This window comes from Littorina saxatilis, linkage group LG1 (genome assembly GCF_037325665.1).
Source record: "Littorina saxatilis isolate snail1 linkage group LG1, US_GU_Lsax_2.0, whole genome shotgun sequence".
Taxonomy (NCBI): Eukaryota; Metazoa; Mollusca; class Gastropoda; order Littorinimorpha; family Littorinidae; genus Littorina; species Littorina saxatilis.
The window spans coordinates 49,551,086-49,573,214 of record NC_090245.1 but is presented as its reverse complement, the minus strand read 5'-3'; the positions used below and the strand labels follow the sequence as shown (position 1 = coordinate 49,573,214).

The 22,129-nt window shown below is 44.1% G+C and overlaps 1 protein-coding gene, 1 long non-coding RNA gene and 1 other non-coding gene across 3 annotated transcripts in view; 1 reads left to right on the top strand and 2 right to left on the bottom strand.

Moving 5' to 3' along the window:
* Nucleotides 1–6,078: 6,078 nt before the first annotated feature.
* Nucleotides 6,079–6,151, bottom strand: Trnat-ugu (transfer RNA threonine (anticodon UGU)). The gene has a single exon. It is a non-coding gene; the product is annotated as a tRNA-Thr (tRNA).
* Nucleotides 6,152–10,809: 4,658 nt separating this feature from the next.
* Nucleotides 10,810–22,129, bottom strand: part of LOC138972773 (zinc carboxypeptidase-like) — a gene marked incomplete in the record, with an annotated part of 18,254 nt that continues 6,934 nt past the window's right edge. Inside the window, 8 exon segments of the mRNA XM_070345449.1 lie at nucleotides 10,810–11,026; nucleotides 11,298–11,537; nucleotides 11,967–12,048; nucleotides 13,408–13,613; nucleotides 13,946–14,045; nucleotides 20,559–20,669; nucleotides 20,937–21,047; nucleotides 21,709–21,810. Of these exon segments, the coding sequence (XP_070201550.1) occupies nucleotides 10,866–11,026; nucleotides 11,298–11,537; nucleotides 11,967–12,048; nucleotides 13,408–13,613; nucleotides 13,946–14,045; nucleotides 20,559–20,669; nucleotides 20,937–21,047; nucleotides 21,709–21,810 (1,113 nt within the window).
* Nucleotides 15,845–19,221, top strand: LOC138972785 (uncharacterized). Its single transcript, XR_011457755.1, has 3 exons — nucleotides 15,845–15,983; nucleotides 16,778–16,868; nucleotides 17,877–19,221. It is a non-coding gene; the product is annotated as an uncharacterized lncRNA (long non-coding RNA).

Here is a 22,129-nt window from a genome sequence, read left to right as displayed (position 1 = left end):
CGCTCTCGGGGGCTCCGGCCATTTTCAAGGTTGCCCTTGAGGCTGCCGCGGAGGTCACGTCCCGCTATTTTCCGGAAGGAGCTACAGCGTCGGCGATGCCCTCTGCGGCCGCGCCTTCCGCGATGGCTGACTTCTGGTTGGCGAAGGAGGAAGATAGCTACTTCCGGGAAAAAAGAACAGAGAAGGCCGGTTGGCTGAAGGTCATACAGGTCATTCCTTGAGTGCACAGGCTACTGTCACTTCCGGTTTGAATGAAGGTCATACAGGTCATTCCTCGAGTGCACAGGCTACTGTCACTTCCGGTTTGGCTCAAGGTCATACAGGTCATTCCTTGAGTGCACAGGCTACCGTCACTTCCGGTTTGACCGAAGGTCATACAGGTCATTCCTCGAGTGCATAGGCTACTGTCACTTTCGGTTTGACTCAAGGTCATACCTACGGGTTTCCGGGCTTCAGCCCTCACTCTGTGCAGCAACAGATCTGGCATAGCGCCGCTGTTTCAGCTGCAGTTCTGGCTCTGCACGGATTTTCCGGTTCATTTTCTGCCGCTTCCTCTGGATCGTCAGGGAACGTTGGACACGGTTTGCCCTTCGGGCATACGGGCCTCCGACCTCAGGTGAGCCGGCAGCTGCCACACACTTTGGTGGTGGGTTCGGCTGATCTCCTCACTCCCTGTCCTTCGGTTTTCGATGCCTCCCATCCTCCTCTTAGTCAGGTGGTGGGGTTGGGTCGTTTACCGGCAGAAAAGGGGCTTCAGGCTCCGGCCTCCCCCGCTCAGCGTCCTTTCTCGGGCTCTTATGGCTTTGAGCCAGCCCCTTCGCTTTCCACGTCGGACTCTCAGTCGGTTGTTGGTTAGCAGACGCTCTAGGGGTTGTCTTCCCGCTTCAAGGTGGCTCTTGAAGCGGCGGCTGAAGTCTCTTCCAGATTTTGTCCGGAAGGGGTTTATTCTTCGAAACTGCTTCTGCAGATGCTTTTTCGATGAGGACTGGTTCCCAGTCGGCGAGAGAGAGGGAGGGCTACTTCTGTTTTTAGGTGTCGCCTTTGGTGGCCTTTCAACTCTCTCCCATCTTTGCCAAACACTTGTCTTCTGGCAGCGGCTGCCTCTAGTTCCGGTTTCTTTGCTGTCCTCACGGCCAGCCTTGGAACTGGCGCGGGTTTGGTTTTCCTCTCCTGCGCAGGCTTCTTCTTTCGGGACATTAGCGGCTCAGAGGAAGTTGCCTTTGCCCAAGACGTCCCGGAATTTGCTGTCGTCTGTTGCCCCTTCGCGTGCACCTTTGCAGGTCACGCCGGAACTTCTTTTTTGGGGAACGTTCGAGCAGACTGAGCAGACTCTCTTCCCCTCGGAGGAAGTGGGCAGACAGCTTTTGGAACTTGCTTCCATTTTGGAGACACTCCTTTACAGAGTCCTTGACGCCCTTTACACTCAGTAAAGAGCAGGACGCAGGGGATGCTTTCTCCACCTTTGCTAGGGTGAATTTAGAACAGAGGAGGGCTTCCTCTCTGCACGAGGTCCATGCGGTCATGTACAGAAGGGACTTGTTCCTCGTCCATTCCTTGTTTCATGAGGAATGAACGAGAGACATCCTTAGTTCTTCACCCTTGGTGGATGGGTCTCTCTTCGGCCTCCTGGCCTTGGAGGCCAGGGGGTAGGAGTTAGAGACTTCTAGGGACCTTCAGGTCTCTTCCTTTGCTCTTCAAACTTTGAAGCAGCAAAACAGGCTCTACCTAGCAGACTCAGCCCTTTCAGGCTTAGTCCGCAGCTCAGGTTTGATCGGAGAGGTTCTTTCTTTCACATACGTTATAGTCTGTGTTTTTTGGAACAACAGCCGGCCTTAGGGCATCCGGGTTTTTTAGCCTCGGCTGGTGCAACAGCCATTCCATCCGTGGGCGGTGGTGGTTGTTGCTTCCTCTTATGGTCTTGGTCCTAGTTTGTCTTTCGCCGAGTCTGACTCTGTCTTTCTCTGGCGATCGGACGCGTTCTGGTGTTTCTTCCAAACTTAAGGTTTCCTTGAGTTGGCCTCGGAAGTTACATTCAGATTTTCATGAGGGTGCATTGTTTTTTTTTTAGCACTGCATGGTGAGGAGTCATTCTGTGGCCTATCACCTTTCTCAGCTTTTTTTGCTACTCCTCTCCTTTCGGCAGAGGTCTAGTTAATGTTCCGGTTCTCTTGGTGCGGGCTTTTAGTCCAGCATCTTTTATGGCTAGCCTACGGGCGTCTTGGCTCTCAGCCTTAGCCTGTGTAATAGTCTCTTGCCTGGCATGGGCGACTACGGTCTCCGTGTCTTTAGAATTTGTCTCTTCCTCTTCTCCCTCATCCTGGCATGAGGCGAGTCGGGTCGACTTCCAGTGGGTTGGGTTGCCTGTTACGGTCACCCGTCTACCACATGCTACTATTACTGAAGTTGGCCTGTTGTTCTCCGTGTCTGACTCTCAGTTTTGAGGAAATCAGACGCGTTTGGCTTTTCAGCTAAGCTCTGGAATTTTTTCTGGGTTTGGACTGCCGCGAATTTTACTTCGGGCCCTTTTCTCTGAGTACTCTTGTTCAGGGAGTCTTATGGCTGGTTGGCTTCACGGTTTTCCGTTTTTCCTTTCCAGTCTTGTTTTCTGGTTTAGGTTTTTGATTTTCATTCAATTACCTACAACCAGACTGCTCTGCGAACACTCTGACTTTTCGTCATTTTGTTTAGGGTCACCGGTCACATCAGGCTTCGACCACTGCGGTTTCCGCATTTCCGGTGCTTACGCACTATCATAAATCTCTGCTTCCTCATTTTACCCCTCTCTCTGCTTTCGCAGGGACTGGTAGAGGACGGCTGGTGACCGTCTCCTTTTGAGATTTTCTCATTGAGTTGGACTCTGGTACCTGGTACTCAGGTGTCTCTCTCTTTCTCTTTTTCGGAGATTGGTCACTCTTCTGGAGCTGACTGTTATCTCAAAGGCCTTTCGGGCCTTACTCCATCCCAAGGGTTCATACTTGGGCATGGTTGCCTTATGGTCACTGTGAGGGTTGGTCCTTTTCAGGGCTCAGCGTCACCTTACGCACGGATCGTTTCCAGGCCATTAGCATTTCCTTCCAATAGAAAGGGGGGGGGGGGGGGGGGGGGGTCAGCTTGTCTTTCCCTCTACTCGGCTCGGGTTTATTCAAGGCTTGGGTCTTTTTCTGGACTGTTTTACGGTTCAGGAGATTGGAAGAAATGCTGGGCACAGCTTACCGGCTCTCTGATGTTGTCTTTCGCATTTTTTGCCTGAGAGACATCGCGGCTGTCAATCAGGATGGTTCTCGGTCCTTTTTCTGTCATTTGGCAGTGGGCCAGTTCCTGGCAAGGGTTTTAGAGTGAGTTAGATGTTTCTTTCTCACGGGGTCCTTTCCTGACTTTTGGCAGTGGGCCAGTTTTTGGCAAGGGAATTTCTTTCCCTCCGCCTTGTCGTAGCTATCTGCTATCTTTCCCCTCGGCTTGGCCCGAGCTCATTTTCCAGGGCCTGGGCCTCCTCCTTGGCCGTTTTACGGTCTAGGAGGTTGGATGATGTCCTGCGCACAGCTTACTGGTGCTCGGATTTTGTCTTTATCAGTTTTCGTAGGGAGACATTGCTGCCGTCTGTCAGGATGGATCTCGGTCCATTACTGCCTTGGTGGCAGCTGGAGGATGTCTCTCCAGAACTTAAGAGTGAGTTTGAACTTTTTTGATCTTACCCACCACCTTGTTGGAGTTATCTGCTAATCATGTGATTCGGAGTAAGAATATGTAATTTAATCGAAAATTTTTAATTAAATTTTCATTTGATTAATATACTTACCCGAATCACATGGGTAATTCCCTCCCGCCTGCCCCGCTTTATAGTTTCTTAGTATTCTATAAGTCGATTGATCGGCTATCACGTGGTATGCACCAATGGTGACGTAGTTCACCCACTAATGGGAGGCAACCGCGGGTGGCAAGTACCATGGTGCTGTCACTTTTTTGGTTGGGGTTGCTTCCCTTATACTTAGACGGGTAAGCTTTTATCAGGACCTATGCATCTCGAAGTGTGTCAATGCTAATCATGTGATTCGGGTAAGTATATTAATCAAATGAAAATTTAATTAAAAATTTTCGATTGTTTTGTATTAGAGGTTGCGTTGTAAATGTAATGATGATCCAAAATTATTTTGTGAATGATAAAAGATCATTTGATTTAAAGTGATGAGATTTTGTATAAGTGATAAGAAATTGTTTTGTTCAAGGTTTAAGAGAGTAATTTGTAAAAGTGATGGGAAACTGTTTTGTGAAACTGAAAGTGATCAGAGATTATTTTGTTGAAAGTAATCAATAATTGACATGTAAATGTAATCAAGATGGGGTCAGAAATTGATTTGTAAAGATGATCAGAGATTTCTTTAGAGTAAAAGGTGAGGAGACGTTGTTTTGAAACAATGATAAGAGAAGTGCTGTGTCTGCAGTTTTTTGTTTACATGTTCGAAGACAAAATAGTGAGTGAGTTACCCTTATTTGTGATACATAAATGTACAATTGTACATTAGACTTGACAATGTAAATATTTATAGAAGTATTCCATGCAGATTTATCATTATGGCAGAGATATTTGATTATTTGTTTGACAAATGGACAGATGGATGGATTAATAGATGGATGGATGGATGGATGGGGAGAGGTCGTGTGGATCAGTCACATGGGCAACACATTGAAGCTATATGTCACATATAGGTAACACACTGAAGCTATAAATCACACAGGCAAAGGATTGATGCTATGAGTCACACAGGCAACACATTGAAGCTAAATGTCATGTAGGCAACACATTGAAGCTATAAGTCACATCAGCAACACAATAAAGCTCTAATTCACACAGGCAACACATTCAAGCTATATGTCACATATAGGCAAAACATTAAAACTATCAGTCACACAGGCAAAACACAGAAGCTATATATCAATCAATTAATCAATCAATCAATATGAGGCTTATATCGCGCGTATTCCGTGGGTACAGTTCTAAGCGCAGGGATTTATTTATTGTTTTAAATTTTTATTTTATGCAATTTATATCGCGCACATACTCAAGGCGCAGGGATTTATTTATGCCGTGTGAGATGGAATTTTTTTTACACAATACATCATGCATTCACATCGGCCAGCAGATCGCAGCCATTTTGGCGCTTATCCTACTTTTCACGGCCTATTATTCCAAGTCACACGGGTATTTTGGTGGACATTTTTATCTATGCCTATACAATTTTGCCAGGAAAGACCCTTTTGTCAATCGTGGGATCTTTAACGTGCACACCCCAATGTAGTGTACACGAAGGGACCTCGGTTTTTCGTCTCATCCGAAAGACTAGCACTTGAACCCACCACCTAGGTTAGGAAAGGGGGGAGAAAATTGCTAACGCCCTGACCCAGGGTCGAACTCGCAACCTCTCGCTTCCGAGCGCAAGTGCGTTACCACTCGGCCACCCAGTCACAGAGGCAACACATTGAAGCTAAGTCACAGAGGCAACACATAGAATCTATATGTCACAGGCAACACATTGAGGCTATAACTATTAAAGCATTAAATCTGCCTGCATAAACAACAGCCGAAAGCATATGGCAGGATCACTAAACACTTACAAAAATGTATTGGATGATTACAGAAAAAGAGCTTTTTCCCCCAAAAATGTCAAAATGAGCCCAGATTTAATAATCAAAGGACAAAAAAGGTAAATTACTGGTACCTTGAACGTTTATTTTTTGGCAAAATGAGACGATAGCAGTTTACTGTTTTTGATTTCAGATTTTACAAGACTGACTGGACAAGTGCTCCACAAAACATACAGAAATGCTGAATTTACACATGAAAGTCATACATGTGCAACATAGCACAAAAAAGGCTCACAATGTGCTATATGACATTGTAAAAAAGGCTTAATAAGAGAAACTGAGTGTGACATTTTTTTTTAACGCTTGAACTCGTTGTAATAAAAGAGTATGAAAAGAAAATACATGCACTAAAAAAATCTTCTGGTATGTAATATTGTATTGTTATATAAAATCACTAAAAATCGTGCCCCCAAAAAAGATTAAAAAAGAAAAAATACAAGCCCCCAGGGAGGATCGAACTCCCGACCCCTGGTTTACAAGACCAGTGCTCTAACCACTGAGCTATGGAGGCTACACGTGGAAAATTTGCTCAGAAAAGTACATAAAGCGGAGCCTTAACCGGCGTTCCAAAAAGGGGCTTTTCGGGAAGAAGTACATCATAACTGGCTCCATACCTATTTCTAACAACATTTTTCTCAGTGGAAGCTTTGGATTTTGACTAAATTGTGTAAATCTCGGTTTCAATAATTATGTTCTCGTGCCTTGTTTGACAACCTTGAATGGTCAACAACTACCGTGACAAGGACAGTTTGTTCCCTCACACGAGATTTACTGAGTAGTAACTGCAGTCAGATCATGTCACAAGGATCTTTTTTCCCGGGAGAGTGAATACACAACCGAAACCTTCAGATGTAACCGCGAAAACCCTTTTTTGGGGGGTGTCACTTTATTTGCTGGGCCCGCAGCGACGGTAGAAGGGAAACAACTGAGCTTGCATCAGGATTAGATTTCGAAGTTGTCTCCCATATTATTGCCGAGGAATTACGTGCTTGGTCACTGACCTGGCAACTTATAGTGGCCACGGTATATACATATCGGCTGTATACATACAGTTTTCCGTACAAGCGATAGCAACATTCACAGTCTCAACTGACACACTTCTACACACTCGCTCACACACAAGCAGTCGAGGTGATGGCAACACGCACTCAAATAAGACACTCAGTTCGAAAAGAAATTCAACTTGGGGTCAGTTGACTCAGTGTAACCGACCAAAACAGCGGTCCTTTACTGTCACTTGTCACAAACGTAAAAAACCCTTACCAAGTTATCTTCCCGAGACAACAGCAATTATTCTCTGACAGAATAGTAACACTTTAACCTTCCGACAAGGTTATTATACATAAGGACAACTAGTCAAACAGTGCAAGTCAGTACGGCTGCTGTATCCTCAGACTAGGGGGAAAAAAAACCACACACACACACACACACAAAACCGACATTATTGCACATGTACATGTTTCCTGTGAAATTCCTGGCGAAAAACTGATTCGATAGGTCCCCCCCCCCCCCCCCCAACAAATTTTTTTCGAAAACGTGAACCGAGTGGTTAATGAAAGTGACGTAAGGGAAGGATTTTGCGATGAAGTAGAGGAAGGGTTCCTAATATGGATCGGCTCCTAATATGGACCACCTCCTGTTCTGACAAACTAACGGCCCTAGAGCGCTCAAAACAATTTCATTGGCTGTATTCACCCTCACTGGATAACTTGCACATGTCAAAACAGTTGCAGAAACACAAACCTCAAAACTGTTAGGCTGTTTCTCTTTGTTTCCCTTTTGGCACGGTGTTCACTCTAAATTTGCCGCCTAAAATGGACTCGTTTCTGTCCACAGCCAAAGCTTTTATCACATAAAATTTGCTATATATGAGAGCTAAGACCGTGTTTGTTACATTTTAGCAGTTTTGACCCCGAGTTTCTACTGCAAACAAAATATAATAGCAAAATCTCAAAGTATGTGTGCATGAGTCCCCTAATATGGACCACCTTCAACAAATCGAAGAAATTAAAAGCTAAAGGCTATTTTCATTAATTCATTAAGAAGCTTGCTGAAAATAACCTATAACTAGCCCTCGAGATTTCAAATAAATTTAACAAATAGTTTTCTTTTCGTGGAAGTTGATAATTTCACTAATTTTCACTCTGATTTTGATAAGCTTCTTTAGTTTCCTGGTGTGCTCCAAATAATGTTCTCATCAACCCGAAACAGATAAATCTAAAGCATCTTTTAATTAGTCTGACTTGCACACTAAGTTGTATCATGTTATTTTGAAGTATAGGGGGCTTTTTACAGTGATTCGTGAAGGCCGCTTTACTGGTCCATATTAGGAGCCTGGGCGCCTAATATGGACCATTTGTGATTTTTTTCTGTATTTAATTTTTGCTGAATGTCTATCAAAGCTATTTTACTCTAATTAGGCCCAACGGTTAACCAAAGAGAGAAGGACTACCAAACACAAAATGAAACTTCATGAGGTCAAATCAAATCAAATTTTATTTTACGAGGGTTGTGGCATAAGCAATACAAACTAGCTTCTTTTCAACCAGCCCTCGCCCAGCGAGGGACTACTCTTATCATATATATACACGTAAATTCATTTAGAAATTATAAAAAAAAAAAAGAGAGAGATATGGAGGGGGGGGGGGGGGGGTGTGTGTGTGTGTAGTGGTGGTTATTCAGTGTGGAGTTTATCAGTGCGAGACTTTTCAGGGCTGGTGATTAAAATGGGTCTGAGAAGTAAAGGAGATCGTTGCACCGGTAATCTCCGGATTTTGAATAGCATGCAAATTTGCGTGGACAGTGGCGAGAGGACGAGAGACAGGCACACACTGACCCCTCCTCCCCTTGACTGTCTACCACTGCCACACAAAGTTACAGTCTTTATTTGTCGCGCACTGCAACACACACACAGTCACTGTCTCACACTGCAACACAGATCGAGTACCTTCACTATATTCCCACTAAAGTGACCTAGATCCTGAGACAGCCATCCAGTAGAAAGTAGGTCCGTGGTCTCACACTACCACACAGAGTAACGAGTTACAGTCATTGCTTCACACTTCCACACAGAGTTACAGTCACTGTCTCTCACTTCCACACAGAGTTACAGTCACTGTCTCGCACTTCCACACAGAGTTACAGTCACTGTCTCGCACTTCCACACAGAGTACCATCACTGTCTCGCACAGCCACACAGAGTTACAGTCACTGTCTCGCACTTCCACACAGAGTACCATCACTGTCTCGCACAGCCACACAGAGTTACAGTCACTGTCTCGCATTTCCACACAGAGTACCATCACTGTCTCGCACAACCACACAGAGTTACAGTCACTGTCTCGCACTTCCACACAGAGTTACAGTGACTGTCTCGCACAGCCACACAGAGTTACAGCGGTCACTGTCTCGCACTTCCACACAGAGTTACAGTGACTGTCTCGCACAGCCACACAGAGTACCATCACTGTCTCGCACAGCCACACAGAGTTACAGTCACTGTCTCGCACTTCCACACAGAGTACCATCACTGTCTCGCACAACCACACAGAGTTACAGTCACTGTCTCGCATTTCCACACAGAGTACCATCACTGTCTCGCACAGCCACACAGAGTTACAGTCAATGCCTCACACAGCCTCACAGAGTTACAGTCACTGTCTCACACAGTCACGGACACTTTTTCACCCTCGGCACCACAGAGCTGCAGTCTCGATCTATCATAGTCTCACGCCGCTGCCACACCCAGTTACAGTCACTGTTACTCACTGCCACACACAGTCACTGTCACTTCCTCATATTGGGCCACACACAGTCATGCAGTATCACTGCCTCATATTGTCACACAAAATTACAGTAACTGTCTCGCACTACCACACACAGTTACAGTCACCGTCTCACACAGCGACATAGAGTTACATCCACTGTCTCACACAGCCACACAGAGTTACTCACTATCTCAACCTTCGCGTGTGTGTGTGTGTGTGCGTTCGGGAGCAAAATCTGTACGCGGGCTTTATTATGGACTGGCTTTAGGAGCAAAATCTGTACACGGGCTAATTATGGACCGGCATTAGGAGCAAAATCTGTACACGGGTCAATTATGGACCGGCTTTAGGATCAAAATCTGTGCACGGGCTCAATTATGGACCGGCTTTAGGAGCAAAATCTGTACACGGGCTCAATTATAGACCGGCTTTAGGAACAAAATCTATACACGGGCTCAACTTATGGACCGGCTTTAGGAGCAAAATCTGTACACGGGCTCAATTATGGACCGGCTTTAGGAGCAAAATCTCTACACGGGCTCAATATGGACCGGCTCTAGGAACAAAATCCATACACGGGCTCAATATGGACCGGCTTTAGGAGCAAAATCTGTACACGGCCTCACTCGTCGTCAGCTTGCCCTTCACCTTCGCCCTGCTGCTGGAGAGCACGTCCTTGACCTTTGAGGACGACGTGTTGGTCAGCATCGCCGTCTTCATGTCCTTGATGGACGTCATGGGGACCCAGTGTCGACTTCTTCGCCTTCTTCGCCGCCAACTCCAAGTTCAGGCGGGGCTTCATTGCGCTCGTCTGTCGTAAACCTCTGGCAAGCCGAGGCAATACGGGGTGGGGTAGGGCAGTGCAAACACCACACCAGGCAAGTCGAGACTAGGCAAGGCAAGCCCCCCCCCCCCCCCCCCGTTATGAATTGTTTTCGTTCACTCTTTATTTGTGATTTGTTCGTTGTAAACGGAAGAATGTTTTTGCTTGTAAAATCGTTCAAACCTTTGTGCCCTTTTAGTGTCTTACTTTTCTAAAACGATCAACCATGCAGGCACACTCTCCGCAATGCTACTCTTCCCCCTCAATCCAATCTTAGTTTGAGGGGCACATGTAGCCTGTGTGTCTGAAGTAGTGGGTATGTTGCGTAAGGGTATGCTGATATTGAACTTCAGTTGTGTTTTGTAAATGTCTATGTATCAGTGTATTATGTCTTGCCACACACATGCCACATTTCCTTGTATTGATGAGGACAATAAAACTTCTTGTATCTTGTACACACACACACACACACACACACACCAAAAAAACCCACCACACACACAAAAACCACACACCTCCCTCTCACACATATACACGCAATCCCCACTCTCTAAAACACCACCAACACCACAACAAAAGTACCCCCGGCATTGCTTTAATAATGATTCCCTCATAACCTCTTGTTAACCCCCTCATCAGTGTTTGCCGGCACTCCTCTGCCTGTAGTAATACTGCAGCCACTGCCAGATGGCCGGATTATTGGCGGGAAGGTACAGCGTCTGGCCGTTCAAGTTGACCGCCACCAGCCCGTTGGTGCTGTCGTTGTTCGTCCCGGACACCGCAGTGCTGCTAGCACCTGGTTTAAAGTCATACGATACATGTATTTATTAAAAGAATATATATGTTCTTTTGTAAAGGGCCTAGAACCATATAGGGGAGAGAGAAAGAGATAGAGAGAGACAAAGATAGAGGGAGAGGCAGAGACATTCAGAGACACAGTGAGAGACATAAAGAGAGAGAGGGAGGAGGGGGGGAGAGAGATTGAGAGAGACTCACTGAAAGAGAGAGCGAGCGAGAGTGAGAGAGATTGTTAAAGACAGAGACAGAGAGACATATGGAGATAGTACCTGAAGTGTTGTCGGTACGGGAATGGCTGGCAGTACCGGAAGTGCTCTCGAGCTGTTCGTGAAGTGTCTGTGCCATGGCCTTGAACCCTGGCCAGGTGTCCTGTGCCGTACGATAGACCAGAGTCTCTGGCAGCATGAAGCCGCCCTGGGACTGATGCTTGGGGGACATCTCCATCGTGAGGGCCACGGGGATCTTCAGTGTTCCCTTGGCGTAGTCGTCAGAACCCCCCGCCGCCGGGTCTGTGGGATGGGATATGAGTGAGTGGAAGAATTAAGAATGAGAATTGTTGAGGATGAACTGAGTCGCTTGTTCATTTCAATGCTTGTTATTCTGTCAGGTGCCAGGAGTTTGGTTCATCATAACTCTTAACTTACTCTATCGGCACACGTCGTGTGCATTTAGAGCGCTTACTTCTCTTAGTTTCTCGGATCAAAGAGTTGCCCACAGTGTATGGGTGTCAATGATAATGTTTCAAGTGACAAGACAAGACAAGACAAGCAACTCACACAGAAGAGCAGCAGAGTTGCCCACAGTGTATGGGTGTCAATGATAATGTTTCAAGTGACAAGACAAGACAAGCAACTCACACAGAAGAGCAGCAGAGTTGCCCACAGTGTATGGGTGTCAATGATAATGTTTCAAGTGACAAGACAAGACAAGCAACTCACACAGAAGAGCAGCGGAGTTGCCCACCGAGTAGGAGTGCCCTGTCTGACTCAGCTTGGACTTGAAGGCGTTGCCCACAGTTTGCTGCAACCAACACAGAGACATGGCACATCCAGTGCATACAGCATCGCAGTCAACTGTACCAGGTGTTCTAATGCACATAACAGGTCTTATAACACAGATACTTTTAAGTTCATTGTAGAGGAAAGTTTAAAATACCAAACAGTCAAAAAACACTTTACAAACACTCGGAAGAATCAGAGACAGCTGTGCAGTCTTCTCTGGTGTATACAGCATGGCAGCCGACTGTGCATTTTGTGGTACAGAACAGGCCTTGTAACACAGAAATGAGTCACCCCTAGTGTTTACAGCATCACAGTCCAGTCTATCAATTGTTTTTGTACAGAGCAGGCCTTATAACACATAGATATGTCACCTCTTGTGTATACAGCATCACAGCCAACTGTATCATTTTATGTACAGAGCGGGCCTTATAACACAGAGATGTGTCACCTCTAGTGTAGATACAGCATCACAGTCAACTGTACCATTCTGTGTACAGAGCAGGCCTTATAACACAGAGATATGTCACCTCTAGTGTATACAGCATCACAGTCAACTGTACCATTTTGTGTACAGAGCAGGCCTTATAACACAGAGATATATGTCACCTTTAGTGTATACAGCATCACAGTCAACTGTACCATTTTGTGTACAGAGCAGGCCTTATAACACAGAGATATATGTCACCTCTAGTGTATACAGCATCACAGTCAACTGTACCATTTTGTGTACAGAGCAGGCCTTATAACACAGAGATATGTCACCTCTAGTGTATACAGCATCACAGTCAACTGTACCATTTTGTGTACAGAGCAGGCCTTATAACAGAGATATGTCACCTCTAGTGTATACAGCATCACAGTCAACTGTACCAGTTTTGTGTGTACAGAGCAGGCCTTATAACACATAAATACGTGACCTCTAGTGTATACAGTATCACAGTCAACTGTACAAGTATTTTGTACAGAGCAGGCCTTATAACATAGAAATCTGTCATCTATATTGTATACAGTATGACAGTCAACTGTACCGGCTTTTTGCGCTGAACAGAATACGGTTAAAAGCAAAGAATGAAGTAAGTGAAACATTTCCATTTCTTTATCAAAGCTCTAAGACACTTTTGCTGCTCCCTATATTAGTGTTCGTCTCGTGATTTGACAACGACTACACATTAGGCGAAATAAATTCATTCTTATTGTCTGCATGTAACGGAAATAACGTTAAAGGATTATCCGGTGGTCATACACATCTGAAAGCCTGCAAAGCTGTTAAGACTGGACGGCGTTACCACGGCAACCACAACAACTCATCATAAGCGCCTTATCAAGCAGATACTCGTTCTAGTCAGACCGCGTAACCATAGCAACCACAACAACTCACCATGAGTGCTTTATCAGGCAGATACTCGTTCTTGTTCGAGCCGAAGGGGTAGAGCACCCACTCCCCGAAGGCGTGGACCGAGAGGTAGGCAGCGGCGTTCTCCGCGTGTTTCTTCATCCAGTCCCTGACGTTGCGCGTCTCGGGCTCCGAGAAGGCGTTCCTACCGGCGAAGGAGTTGGCACACGGGTTCCGGCTGCCGCCCACGTCTGTGGTCACAGATGTACATTATGTTCAACGGTTGTGTGAATATTGACTTCCGTTACGCCAGGGGCAAACACATGATCAACGGTTGCCAGTGCCTTTTACGAAATGAATTCTTAAAAAAAAAAAAAAAAAAAGTCCACCAGTGTGCACAGAGAGTACCAAGGCTTTTAATTTTTGGTATATGACCAAGTGAAGAGATGGTCTTATCCCATGTTAAAACCTGACCAGAACTGATACAGCGAGACCAGCTGTTTTCACGAGGCGGAGTGGGCCTTTAACAAGAAGAGGTTTGTTATCAGATTGAAACGCTATACAAATAGAGAGAAATGCGCACTTGGGTTCCACTCGTATCCGAAGTTCCTGTTCCCGTCCACGCCTGGGCACGTGTGGCTGTACTCAGTGGTCCGGGTTTTACGCCACAGTCTGCGGCTCGACTGTATCAACACATCACATGCACATGGGGTGAGCTTCAAGTTCTTGTCTGTGTGTGTGGGGGAGAGAGAGAGAGAGAGAGAGAGAGAGAGAGATATGGAAGGATGGAAGGATGGATGATTTAATTGTTAAACCAGTGATCTGGTTTTAACAATGTTAAAAAATAAAATTTTAAAAAGAGAGAGAGAGATATATGGGGGAGAGGTGTTAGGGAGAGAGAGAGAGAGAGAGAGAGAGGGTGGAGAGAAAAAAAATTAAGAGAGAGAGAGATATGGGGGAGATGTGTTAGAGAGAGAGAGAGAGGAGAGAGAGAGAGAGAGAGAGAGGGTTTTTTGACATTATGCGTTTCAAAATACATATTAATTACTAACTAACATTATTTCAGCTGCTCCTGTTGAACCTGTCAAACGTAGGAGACCCCTCTCTCTCTTTTTCTCTCTCTGTCTCTCTCCCAAAGGAAAACAACAGGCACTATTCAACGCCAGGTTGAGTGATAATAATAATAATAATTGTCAGTAAGTACTGGTGTCACATGACTGATGTGAACCAGTTGATTGGCTAATGGCGATGCGCTTAAATCTGTTAGCGCACTCCTGGAGTGCGCTAACTTTTCCACAGAGCGTATTCTTACACCCTTTGCCAAAGCGAGACTGTACTCTCATCCTCAGAATTAATTAATGACATGTAGCTTATATTCTCCACAATACCAATGATTATGACCATAAATGTCCTGCTTTTCAATTAAAGCAGAAGTGGGTTTTTTTCTGACAGATTGCATGCGCCTGTGCCGCCCACAGTTGCACTGATCTAAAAATAGAACCCGCTGTGTCTAATTTTTCAGTTTCGACTTGCGAAGATTCCTCTCATAATTATGCCATGTTGGTGGCATGTACCTTATTATCCACATTACCAAATGATGAGTTAGTATACAATTCCCAGCAGCTAACAGAAAACACAAGTGTTATTCCGATAACGTCGCAGCTAGATCAGCACGTAGCAGACTACACTGAAACAAACACTGTACAAAAGGAAGACGTGGAACTTGCGAAGAAAATGCGAAAAAGTGTTTGTGGGTTATCGTCCCTAGTCACATGCTGACGGCGAAAACAAAATGGCGGATCGCGTAGGTACCGATCGCGTGCGAGGTGGTGGTAAATTGTGCTCGGCTTTTTGTTGCAAGAACGCCCGTTACAAACAGAGCTGCTTCGGGAAAACTTTCCACAAGTTCCCTAAAGAAGAAAAAAGGTGGGTTGTGCAGTGATTATTTCATCAGGTTTACCTTCTTCAGAATGAGAATGCAATGGCTCGAGTCAACTCACTCAGATAAGCCAACTGTCTCTGGGCATTTTTGTCTGCTATGATACTACAGTATTTATAGAACTAATATGCAAATGAAATATTACAAACATAGCATGGATCGGTTCATCCTGAGATTTCTGTACTAGCTGTACTATGTACGCGTGTGTCTGCGTGTGTACCTGTGTGTGCATGTGTACACTGTACTTACGACTGTGAGTGTGAGTCAGCAGTCAGTACAAAACAACAGTTTACACTTGATGACAAACTACCCGTGGGCATATTTGCCGAAATCTTTATCAAACCTTGCTTACGGGAAAACTACAGTACAAAGGTACATCACTCATCCGTTTTGCGTTCAGGCAGAGCGTTAGATTTAGACTGAAGATCTGATTTATTTTTTGTCTTTCCTTTTTGCTTAGTTTAACAATAACATTGTTGTTTTTATTTTCAAACTAGGTGCAGAATATGGATGCAATTCACAAGGCGAGAGGACTTTGAAAAGCTGCAGCCAGCTGATGTTCAAGGTCTCAAGCTTTGTACTGATCACTTTGAGGCCAACCAGTAAAACAATCCTGCAGAGAGGATCACTTGTGTGGAATGCTGTCCCGACATTGTTTGCAGTGCCCAATCCACCACCGAAGGTTATTTATTTATTTATTGGTTTTAGGTTTTTGCAAACCAAAGAAGCACACTATTAAATGCAGTTTGAGTAATGACAAGTTTAAGGCTGATGTAAGAATTGAAAAAAACAGCATTGTTCCCATCAAATAATGCCTGTTTGCATTTAGCGCCAAAAAATGATAAGGCCAACCAAAAAAGTTACTTATTTTGGATCGACGTCTTGATTATGATGATATGATGAACTTATTTTGCCAAAAAACAGCCCCAAATGGCAAAAAAAGTATAGGGTCGGCGTCAACAACAAAAGAGTTGTATGTTTCTGGTCACCTGACCCTACCTATGTTTTCCCGACGACCCTAGACTTTTTTTTTTGCATTTTCAAAAATAAAAGGGGTATTCGAAAATCAATTGTTTTCCTGTTTTTCAACAAAATAAGTTAAAAAGATGGTTTAAAAAAAATAAAGTTTAGAAAAAAATCTCCACCTTTAGTCATTTTAGGCCACAAAAAAAGTCTGTTTAAGGTAACATAGGCCCCCCAAAAATAGCGTCGGTAGGTCGGCTTTTTGTTTTTGTATTTTAGCCATCTGAATATTTTAATTTTATTTTTTAATGCCCCAAAAAAGTCTAGGGCCGGTGGGAAAAAAATAGGGGGGTCGGTCCGGATACCGTAAACAGATTATTTTTTGTTTTGCCTTACCAGAAACATACACTTTTTTGTGTGGCCTAAGACCAATGCCATGAAATTGGGAGAATTGTTTCATTGTGACTGGGTGTTGGTTGTGAGTTTGTCAGTTAAAGAGCTGTGCATTTGCAGGTTGCTAGTGGGAGGAAGCCACCATCGCAAAGGGTAGCTACAAATGAAGCCAGCACCGACCTGTCGCCTGATGCACAAATTGTTCAACCAGGTAAGAGATTTTTAACCATGAAGAACACCCTGACATCAAAAAGTGTTTAAACCCATCCATTACATAGTTGATAATTGCTGTATAGGGTGACGGGCGCTGTGGCGGGGTGGTAAGACGTCGGTCTATTAACTCGGAAGGTCGAGGGTTCGAATCCCGGTCGCGGCCGCCTGGTGGGTTAAGTGTGGAGATGTTTCCGATCTCCCAGGTCAACTTATGTGCAGACCTGCTAGTGACTTATCCCCCTTCATGTGTACACGCAAGCACAAGACCAAGTACGCACGAAAAAGATCCTGTAAGTGTAATCCATGTCAGAGTTCGGTGGGTTTTAGAAACACAAAAATACCCCGCACGCTTCCTCCGAAAGCGGCGTATGGCTGCCTAAATGGCGGGGTAAAAACGATCATACACGTAAAATTCCACTTGTGCAAAAAAAATGAGTGCACGTGGGAGTTTCAGCCCACGAGCGCAGAAGAAGAAGAAGAAGAAGAAGCTGTATAGGGCGGATGCATGGATGGATGAAATTGTACCTGTAGTTCCAACACGTAAAGATGGGAAACATATCCTGTTAGAGGCATGGTGTAACAAGAAACAATTAAGTGGCTCTATTCCCATCTCCCCCCCCCCCCCCCCCCCCCCTTTCCCCGTCGCGATATAAGCTTCGTGGTTGAAAACGACGTTAAACACCAAATAAAGAAAGAAAGAAAGAGGCATGGTGTGTGAGGAGTTTACCTGGTACTGTTGTCCTAATCAATCAATCAATCAATATGAAGCTTATATAGCGCATATTCCGTGGGTACAGTTCTAATGGCCTCACCCATTCAGTACCAAACAAGGTCAATTCCATCATTGTTCCACATCGTATCCATAGTTGCTAATACACTTCATTTCTGGCCTGCCTTCCTACGCTATTGTTTATTTTCATTTTGTGATTTAATTACACGTGTTTTAATTTCTTCCAGGTTGTAACTTGTTATGGTTATGTTATTTTATGTGTGTTTTCTTTTTTAGATGACATTCAGGCGATCCTGGAGGACATAGGATGTAAAGCATCAAAGTCGTCATCTTCCCCATCCCCTCGTGAAGCGGAACTTTGGCAGAAGGTCAACAAACTGAGGAGCAAGGTTTTCCGATTAGAAAAGAAAACGATGGAACCCCGTGTAAAACGAGCGAGTAAATTAGCCAAGCCTCCCAAGAAAGACTTTGTTGTAGAACAGTTGTCTCATATATTATCAGGCGAGGCGAGCTATTTTGCCATTTATGCCTGTTACATATTTACCGGTTATCTGCTGCTGTGTCCAATCCTGGCAGAGACGGGAACGCATGTTACCAAGGAGCTGAAGGAGAGTCAATGAGATGAGAGAATGTGATTAACAATTGCCAACTCTCTCCGTACAAAGAGGGTCCAAAATTGTATAAAAAAAATAGATGGTAGGCAATTCAAAATTAAAAAAAGGACTCTCGGAGCATGGACTTAATGAGTCAAAAATTAAAGAAGGCTCTATGACCCGAAGTACATGTTTTGTCTATTGTCTTTTTTATTTTGAATTCCCTACCATCTATATTTTGATACAATTTTGGACCCTCCCTGGTGTGTTGTTTCTGATGTACCTTTTAGTCTGTTTACAGTAACATAGGCACACAAAAAGAGGGTCGGTAGGTCGGCTTTTCTTAAAAAAATTTTATAACCATCTTTTTAAATTATTTTGCAAAAAAACAGGAACAAAATTGATTTTTTTTTCTTTTTCTTTTTTTCCAAATGCCAAAAAAAAAAGTCTAGGGTTGGTCTAGAAAAATAGGGTTGGTCGGGATACCGTAAACAGGCTATTTTGCTTTGTTTTGCCTAAGCAAAGACTAACAAACTTTCTTTAGGGTCTGACATTGTATATACTATACAATTTTTGGGGTATTAACTAAATACATGTATACAGTTTTCGATTCCTTTTATACTTTTTCACAAATTAGGCCCCCCCCCCCCCCTTTTTTTTTGTAGTCTGCCCTGGGGGCGGGAGGTCTCCTAATTTCGGTTTCTAGGGTCACCTTATGCTTCCCCATGAGCTGAGAACTTAATTTAAAATGAGCCTCGATTTTTTTATTTGTATTTTGTAATTGTGCCTTTGTCCAGTCACATGATTTCACTTTGTACTTAAAAACTTGGCGCTGTCATCATTTATTGCTATTTATTGTTCAGTTGTTCAGTATTTATTGCTATTGGGCATCAGTTATTCAGTTGCCCTCTTTCGAATGAGCCATGCATGCATTATGGATGTGTTTAGCGAATTGGGATACCTAAAGCAATGTAAAAGAAACAATGTGAAGCAAACATATAGCACCAAATAAAATAACCGAATCAGAATGGAAACTTCTTCAGTGTATGTGTGTGTGTGTGTGTGTGTGTGTGTTTGCTGTTTTAAATACCGAAAATGTGAAAATAAAGCAAGTCACAGCATGAGAAAGATCGACTGTACTAGTCATGACAAAGCAGGAGACAGCCTGGTCAGCATGTAGAAAAGGGGAATAACTCGTATTTAGCCATTCTCATTTCTAAGCATGCCCAATGAGGAAGTTATCCTTCTTCCCATTGTAGTTTCTTTGACTGAAATACGACTGCATCTGTTCAGTAAATGAATGCTTTCCGTTTATTTTAAGGCAAGAACAATCGGAATCGAAAACGTGTAGGGTTTAGAACGTTCTTACCACATATAAGACTTATTACCAGCCTGCTTTATGTGTGCAGACTCAGTGCAACGGGACGAGCAATTTTTGTTTTTGAAATGAGACTCAGTGCAATAGCCTAGCAGACGACATAAATCCCGCTCAGCAAATTAACATGTTAGGCAAATGTGAACGATAAAACGACGGGGATATAATACGTGTAGGGTTCAGAGCATTCTTACCGTTCATATTTAGTACCAGACTCCCCGATGAGGGAAGATACCACACGAAAAACATGCCACGTTTATTTTGAAAATGGGCTTTCCGTCGACCTTGGCAAGGGGCAAAACTCTGCACAGTCAATCTGTCGAAGCTCGATGAAGGTTTCGAACCGCAAATAACTGAAAGCACAGTCCTTTCTCCGAGTTCAAATGAGAGAAAGATCATCACTGTTTAGCTTAACGCTACACTGGAATTTACCTACAGAAATTAAAACAAGAGTTTGCGTGTGATGAAAGCACGACACACGAGACAGCCCACACAAAAGTAGATCTTCTATACGACCTGACCACACAGTTATGCCTATTCAAATGCGCGTAGCAAAATGTGCGTGTTGTATCTTCTTTTTTCTCTGGCGGTACCGACAATATCGTTATTGAAACAATCCCAGTGCACTAAGGGATTTATAGAGCAAATCTCGAAAATAATTATTGAACTCAGCGCTATGCGCTTCGTTCAATAATGAATTTTCTCGATTTGCTCTATAAATCCCTTAGTGCACTGGGATGTCTCAATAACTTAAATTATAATAATAATAATAATAATAAGGGCATTTATATGGCGCAAATCCTAAGATAGTTCTTAGCGCCTTACAATCTTGAAAGTGTGTTTTGAAGGAATTATGCTTCACACACATTATATTACCACCAAATAAAGGCTAGGCTTATATAGTCGATGTAATTAAAAAACTGGAGAAAAAAATGAAGACAAAAGTTTGATCTGTGAAGAAAGTGAGGAGAAATACGATGTTGGTCTTACACTCGAGTGACTGTAGACATAGCCATCGGGGTTGACCAAGGGGACGACGAACCAATCAAATTTCTCCAGTAGCTCCCGCACTTCGGGGTCGTTGTCAGGATTGTAGGCCAACTGAAATACATTGAGGACAACGTTGAGAGACATGGCGTGTATGTTGGTGTGAGAGAGAGCGCGCGCGTTTGTGTATGTGTGTGTGTGTGTGTGTGTGTGTGTGTGTGTGTGTATGTGTATGTGTATGTGTGTGTGTGTGTGTGTGCGTGCTTGTAAATGTGTGCGTGTGTGTGTGTGTGCGTGCGTTGCGTGGGTGCATGTGTGTGTGCGTGTGTGCGTGCATGTGTGCGTGCGTGCATGTGTGTGTGTGTGTGTAACGCCATATACCTTATTGATGATGTTGAGAGCCATAGAGACAGCCATCCATTCCCTAGCGTGTATTCCGGCCTCTATCAGAATGGCGCGCTTCGGTTGTCTGTTGGTGGTCCTCTCTCGCAACTGGAACAATGATAAAATAGCATAATGAAATATATTTTCAAAATGTTCACTTTTACATACGGATGGACAGACAGACAGAAACACACACACGCACGCACGCCCTTACACACGCAGGAACACACGCACGCGGCACGAACATGTGGACGTAATCACGAACGCACGTACGCAAGCACACACACAAATCCCGAATGGAGGTCAGCACAACAGGTTGTAATTTTTCGTACTTCTTCGTTACTTGTTGTTACACAACATTATTTGTTTTCCCCCCATTTAATCGTAACTATGAAAGGAAACCACACTGAACTCAATTTTGTGTCATTTCCTTTTTTAGCAAGGGTATCACTTCTTTTTAACACTGGTGTCATTTACTTTCTGGCACTGGTGTCATTTTCTTTTCAACACTGGTGTCCTTTTTTCTGTTGGACTGGTGTCATTTTCTTTCTGTAGGACTGGTGTCATTTTCTATTTATGACTGGTGTCATTTTCTTTTTAGCACTGGTGTCCTTTTCTCTTTTACATGGTTTTTTTTCTGCCAAGTATTCTTTGAAGCCTTCTTGTCAGTTTTGACAGCTTTCTTTTGTGCATAATTATTTGCTTTTATTTGATTTACATTTAAATGTTTTTGTTTGCAATATAATGTAGTTGTAGGTATGGCACATACCTCTACTACCGGGACGTCTTTGTTCTCAAAACTCCTGCCGATACTGCTGACGGTCACCTCAGCGATTGTAGATGTCCACGCCACGTGGTTCAGGTAGTTGGTAATCTGTTCAAGAACAATAACACTGACCACAGTGCTGAACACACACACACACGCACACACGCACACGCGCACATATGCACACACGCAAACGCACGCAAACACACACACACACCCACACACACACGCACGCACGCACGCACGCACGCACGCACGCACGCACGCACGCACGCATGCATGTATGCATGCATGCATGCATGCATGCATAAATACGCACGCAAACAGGCACGCACTTATAAGCACACACACACACACACATACATACACACACACATAAACAGACACATATACACATACACACACGCTCACACACACACACGCA